The 6,881-nt window shown below is 40.7% G+C and overlaps 1 protein-coding gene across 1 annotated transcript in view; it reads right to left on the bottom strand.

The window, feature by feature from the left end:
- Positions 1–3,761, bottom strand: part of ACTR3B (ARP3 actin-related protein 3 homolog B (yeast)) — a 151,676-nt gene extending 147,915 nt beyond the window's left edge. The window contains exon 1 of the mRNA XM_006901576.1: positions 3,678–3,761. Coding sequence (XP_006901638.1) covers positions 3,678–3,721 — 44 coding nt within the window. The 5' untranslated portion in view covers positions 3,722–3,761. The remainder of the gene's footprint in view (positions 1–3,677) is intronic.
- Between the last annotated feature and the right edge of the window lie 3,120 nt (positions 3,762–6,881).

Below are 6,881 nucleotides of genomic sequence, written 5' to 3'. Positions count from 1 at the left end.
TGACTCCGTATATTCCTTCCATCTTCTTTTAATACTTCCTGGATCATTTAATATTCTGCCCAAAGCATCCTTGATTACAGCAACTCTAGGTCTGAATTTGTTCTTCAGTTCCTTGAGCTTAAGAAATGCTGAGAGAGTTCGGCCCTTTTGATTTTCTGACTCTAGCTCCTCGCACATTTCATTGTAGTATTTTGTATTCAGTGACAAAGTTGGTTAAAAGAAGTGGAGCTCATGTTTGTTAAATATTCTTTGAAACTCATGCAGCCTAGTTACTCCTTTGAATAGACAATCTTTATCTTTGCATCAAGTCAATCATCCTTAATATCTATTACACAGGAGGGGTCACTGTGAGTCACAGTTGATTCAATGACACTTAACAACCTATCCTGTGCTCCTAACTTGACATGTAGAGTTTTCTAAAGGATGCTAAGTCGAATGAACAGAATTTACTATATTTGCTAAAAAAAATACTATTTAGGGTTGTTGTTGTTCTTGTTGTTAAGTGCCGTCGAGTCACAGACGACTCATTGTGACCCTATGAATGAGAGTTCTCAATGCCTGGGTTTCTTTCATCCTCTCTCCAGGTTCATAGGGTTTCTGGAAGCAAGCTCTTAGGGAAGTGGATGTCACTCCTGCTTCCAAGCTTGTTTTAATCAGGAAGCTTCACCTCACTCTATGTCCGCATTGGGTAACCAACCATTAATGCATTTGACACATCAGTGTCAGTGTTCAGCCTCACAGCAACCACAAGTTACACCTACAAAATCATCACACTTCTATATAAAGTTCAAAATAAATTTTTTAAGGACTTGCCCACATCACCCCCTCCATCAAGTTGACTCCAATTCATAGAAACCCCACAGAACACAATAAACTGCTCCACAGAGTTTCTGAGGAAGCAAATCTTAAAATGAGCAGCCTGCTTCCTCTTTCTCCCACAGAATAGCTTTGTGTATTCTAACTACTGACTTTTTTGGTTAGTAGCTCAACCCCAAACCTGCTACTCCATTTCTTTCATCTCATTGCCACCAGACGGAACTGACTTATAGCTGCCCCTACATTGGGTTCCCAACGCTGTAAGTCACATGGGAGGAGACTGCCCATCTTTCTCCCATACAGCCACTGATACATTCCAAAAGGTGATGGCTGGCCTTTGAGTCAGCAGTACAATTCACTATGGAGTATGCCACCAGAACTCCTAGATTAGGGAGCCTCTTTTAGGATTTGCCCAGTGCTATGGAGTTAAATCCCACACTAGGGGCCCTTCAAGACTATAAACCTTCATGGGAGAGAACCAACTATACTTCTCTCAGAGCAGCGAGTGGATTCAGCCTGTGGACCTTTCGATTAGCAGCACAACATGCTATGCATTATGCCACCAGGGCTCCTTTAGTACTAGGAAAAAACTTCTTCCCTGAAGAATAGTTACTTTTCTTTCTTCTTGATGCCAAGACTTACATAACTAACAAGGTTTCTCATCATTTTGTCCGACATAAAAAAACTAAGGTTTAATGACAAGAACTACTGACTTCAAATTCAGGGTGACTTCTGAAGCCAAGTCTTTCTCTTTTATTTTTATCTCTATTTTAACATTTTTTTTTATTCTATCTTGAATACTCAAGATAAAATTCAATCTTGAAAACAACATTGTCTCTCTGGAAAACACAAAGACTAGGGCAAGGTTCTGTTCTGATCTGTTGTTCACAGGGTTGCTATGCATCATAGCCGACTCGACAGCACTCAGTAACAACAACTAGCATCATATTCACAGTGGACAAAATTACATCCATTAATTACCTCAAAAGGTCAAAATTGAGCACAACATTTTATATCCTTATAACAAGAGTGATGTGTAAGATTCGCAGCTTACAAACGTTACAGGTATGACAAATCCTGTGGGTACCACTTCATTGCTACAACCAAGAAATGCTACATTTTAATTCCTTTTACAAGACTAAAAATACAAAAGCAAAATTCATGCATGGAAATTTGGGAATAAGAAACACTTTTACCGGATGTCTTCATTCTTGACACAACTTGGGGTGGGGGAGAGGTATGATAAAACTGAGATTATGGAGCCAGAATAGAAATGAGCAATTTTTCTCCCAGAGGCTTACTTCACAACAGTAATTTTGTTTTGTGATTTGGAGAGCAAAATAACTTTATAAAGAGCCACAAAATGTCTGGTACAATGTGTATTTCAAAAACAACTAGCAGAGGCAAGGTTTTTCCCAGTTTGTAACCACCAAGGTTACAGCAATTTTTTCTAGCTTGTTACAGCAGCAGCAAAACCAAAGAACGATCAGGGGATGGACTGTAGCAAATTGAAGATGACACCCCCACAAGGTTGTCAAGGAAACCAAAACCAAGTGGATTTGCCTACAGAAAAGGATCAAGGACAAGGTGAACTATTCTGTGGCAAACATTATTAAAATCCTTTCTTGAAAAATCTTTAAGTAACTAAATTTTATTACAGGCTATTTTATTAAGTATTCCATGCATAATGCAGGCGAGCAAGCTTGACATTCCAAACTACCAGCACAGTAGATGTTGCAATCATCTTTCTAAGATCAACTGAGCTTCAATGACTGAAAGCATAAACAATTTTCTCAGGTCTCCTTTTTTTTTTTCATACTTAATTTTTTATTTTGAAATTCCCTATTCCCTCTATACAAGAACCTTTGCTGAAACACTTTCCACAAAGGCAGCAGTGAATTTTCAGAACATTTTACATTTTTTCCCCTCAGCAAAAAGATAAATCACAGTGTAAATTATGTTGTTCTGCTGTCATCTTTGGCTGGGGTTAGACCCAGAAGTTGTTGACCAGCAAAGGTCTCCTTTGCAGATCTTAACATTAGGAGATGCAATGACGTCTCAAAAGTTTAAAAATAAAATATCCTTCAAACAAGCTTTTCACACTTTGGTTTTCCAAAATAGAGGGTTTAAAAAAAAACCTAAACAGATCCTCAGTAACCTAAAAAGCTAATCTATGTAAACGAACGCAAGAATTCATCTCCTGTATGGGCCATGTAGCAATAGAAAAGAGCAGGGCGAAAGGTAAAAGAATTTCAAGTTGGTAAACCAAGTAGCTAATATATTAGTTGTGCAAAGGGCAGTAAAGCGCACCTGAGAGCAGACTCAACTGACAGTGTTAAAGAGGCAGAAGTAATGTGAAAGAAATCTGCGGTAATTTATCGCTAAATAAACTGGTACTCAGGCTAGAGACAGGGAGCGATGAGTGGGGCTGGCGTCCAGGTAATGAAGGTAGTGGCGACCCAGCTAGTGAAGGAGTAGGAGGCAGTGATCAGGGCAGATTTGTATAGGATGAGATACCACTCCTTCCATTCTTATCCTTTTTTCAAGGTGAGGGACCTTTTCCCGTGGCCCTGGAAACACATCCTCCTCACAGACAGACTCATCTGAGGGAAGAGAAGCTATGCTGGGTAGGAGGAATGACTGCACGCGTTCAGGCTCAGGTAGTTGGAGGTGAGAGGGACCCGGGATCAAGCGGAGGCAGTAGGATGCCACAGGCTGCCGGGTCTGCGAGGGGGACGATGCCGACGCGCCTGGGTGCCAGGAGCCCTGGGGCACCGGGACTGCCGAGCGGCGGGGAAGGGATGCCAGGAGCAGGGACACGGCGCCCACGACGTAGGGGATGCGCACGGGGCAGCTCTTACCCGGTGCCACAGTCCACCACGCAGGGAGGCAAGGAGCACGCCATGCTCAGGAGCCACCAGCGCGCCCGCTCGGCCACACGGCAGGCAGCCTTACCCGGCGGCCCGCGGGGCCGCAGCTCAGCCGCTCGAGAGCCACACGCAGCGCAGCTCCGGGGCCGGGATGCCGCGCGCGTGCCGCGTGACCCCTGGCCGACGCGACCCTGAGCGGCGCAGGGATGCCACGCCCCCTCCAGCCGCCATCTTTACTGCTGGCAGAGGGGATTCTTTGCCCCTACCTTCTAGGAGTGTGGGGTGAACCTTGAAGCTATAGTGATTGGTATGTATCTCTGATTTACCGTGCAGATGACCCCACTTTCAAGACCTGGCTCCTGTCATCCTTTAAGATTCAGCTCAGATAGCACTTTTTCAAAGTTGACCTTAAACACAAACCATATTCTCTCTCCTCACATTGTATTATCTAGTTCAGCAATCTTGGGTTTCTTTCAGGGCTCTTAGATTTGTTATTGATTGAGTTGTAGGCTGTCTCCTCTCTTGTACAATAAGCTCTAATTACACAAAGTATATGTATATTTTATTCATCTTTATTGCTTAGGGTTTAGCACAACACGGATAAAACATATCTGTATACTTGTTGAATGACATTTATCGTAAATAAACAAAAATTATTGGGATTCTTTTACCTAGCATAATTTCTTCTATAGGGGGAAAAAAGTCATTACCACATATGCTTAGCATACCTTAAGAAATTAACGACGGGGGGTGGGGGAGAGAGAAGTTAACGACTTTGAGTTAACAACTCACTATCTATATAATCATTAGCAGAATGTTTTCAAGTATCAAGACAGGATTATTATCTAAAAGTCTTGACCAAAACCAGGGACAAAAGTAAATAAACATCAGTTTACCTGATGTTACGAAAATACATCTTGCTTTATTAAGAATTTCCTTTTTTATATTAGTTTATTTACAACATTTGAATACATTGACTTTGAGAACAGATTCTTCCAATTTCCGTCACCTCCCTACCCATCAAATTGTACAACTCTATGATAATCCCCCACCCCCGCACATCCTCATCCCTCTGCTTCCAGTCTGCCCCCTTTGGATCTTTATACTCATTCTAAAATAGTGGTTTTATACAATATTTGTCCTTGTGAGACTAAGTTAGTTCACTCAACATAATGCTCTCCAGTCCCTCCCAAGTTAAGTAATAGTTTACAAAATCATTGCTCCTGCATGCTGCATTATGTGTGAATGGACCTTAATTTTTCAATCCATTCGTTTGTGGTTGGACATTTGGGCTGTTTCCATGTTCTTGCAATGGTGAATAATGCTGCTGTGATCATTGGTATACAAATCTCCATTTGTGCCTGAGTTCTCATTATCTCAGGGTACATTCCAAGTAGTGGAATAACTGGGTCATATGGAATTTCTTGACATTAAATTTTTAAGAGTTTACTGTAAATCTGTATTTCCTATCATTTAAACAGATATTTAAAGGATTAAATCTTTTTTCTTAGGATCACCCCATTATCATTCTCTTTTTCCCTGAAAGATTCAAATAGGACCCAGACCTAGAACTATTTTAGGGGAATTGAAGTGCAATCTGAGGGGAAAATGAAAGATTAGAAGTCTGAGGCAACACTAGTATAGGATCAGAGTCAGCAGACAAATGATTGACTTGTATACATTTTGTTGTGCCAAGACATTAACTGTTTCCCACTTTTCGACAATGACTAGAAGGTAGTAGATAAGCTTTAGGTTTAAAAATGTTTGGCTTGACAGTGTTATATCTTTTCTTCAAATTTAGCCATTTAACAAATACTTTAAAAGCATCCCTAGTGGTATAGCATCGTATGTTGTATGTTGCACTGCTAACTAAAAGATCTGTGATTCAGATCCACCAGCATTCTGTGAGAGAAAGATAGGTAGCCAAAACTCACAGCCTAGGAAACTCAATGGAGGGTTACCATTAGTAGGAATCTCCTCAACGGGAGTGGGATTTTCAGTATTGCTGAAGTCTGATGATCCAGCAGAGTACCAGAAAGATGTTTAGTTATGTTATTGACTTATTTAGTTATATTATGCAAAAGTATTTGACTGTGTGGATCATAACAAATTATAGATAACATTGAGAAGAATGTGAATCCCAGAGTACTTAATAGTGCTCATGTAAAACCTATATATCAACCAAGAAACAGTTGTCCAAATGGAACCAGAAAACACTACCTGTTTTAAAATTGGGAAAATATGTGGCAGTGTTGTAGCTTTTCTTTATACTTATCCAGTCTGTATGCTGAGCAAATCCTTTGAGAAGCTGGACTATATGAAAAAGAATGTGACATCAGAATTGGAGGATGACTTACTAACAACCTGCATTATGCAGATGGCACACGTTTGCTTGCTAAAAGTGAAGAAGACTTGAAGCACTTAACTGCAGAAGGTCAAAGACTATACAGCCTTCAACATGGGTTACACCTCAACACCAAGAAAACAAAAATCCTCAGCACTGAACAACTAGACAACATCAGAATAGAGGAAAAAAATGTCAGTTTTAATTTTACTGAGATTTACAATCAACACCCAGGGTAACAGTCTAGAAAGCAAAAGACATGTTTCATTGTAAAATATCCGTTCTCAAAGACTTCTCCCAAATGCTAAAAACAGCAATGTAATAAAAAATGGCAAGGGCCACATGAGGGTGGCTATGTCTGGCCTTGACTGACTTCACGAAAGGGAGCTTGTTCCTGTAATCAGCACTAAGAGCACTAAACCAGTGAGTTGACAGCCAGTGAAAGCTACTCAGAACAGTTGTGTCTAAACTGAAAGCCAGAGGGAGAGGAGAGAGTAGCTGAGAGGAGACTGGAATGAGAGGGTGTTTTTAGTTAGGTAAGAAACATGTACACAAGCCAGGGAAACCTTAGGCTTCATCTCAACAGGAGAAAAAAATCCTTTTAGGCACTTGGAGTTAGCTAATAACAAAAGGGTATGCACTTGTGGAAATTGTCTGCTTTGCACGGAACTTGTTAGAAATGGGGGCCACAGTCAGCAGCTGTCAGAAAGAAAAGATCCTAGGCTCTGATTTCAGTTATTCTAGACACCAATAATGCTTGACTAAAAATTGTTTATGTGGGTAACATAAAACTTAACCTATGGGGGAGAGAATAGTCTAAAAGTATTATATTTTAGGGCATTATTTTTATC

The sequence above is a fragment of the Elephantulus edwardii genome, unplaced genomic scaffold (assembly GCF_000299155.1).
Source record: "Elephantulus edwardii isolate Elephantulus edwardi_28Jun2011 unplaced genomic scaffold, EleEdw1.0 scaffold00335, whole genome shotgun sequence".
Lineage (NCBI taxonomy): Eukaryota > Metazoa > Chordata > Mammalia > Macroscelidea > Macroscelididae > Elephantulus > Elephantulus edwardii.
This window is presented reverse-complemented; position numbering and strand designations above follow the sequence as displayed.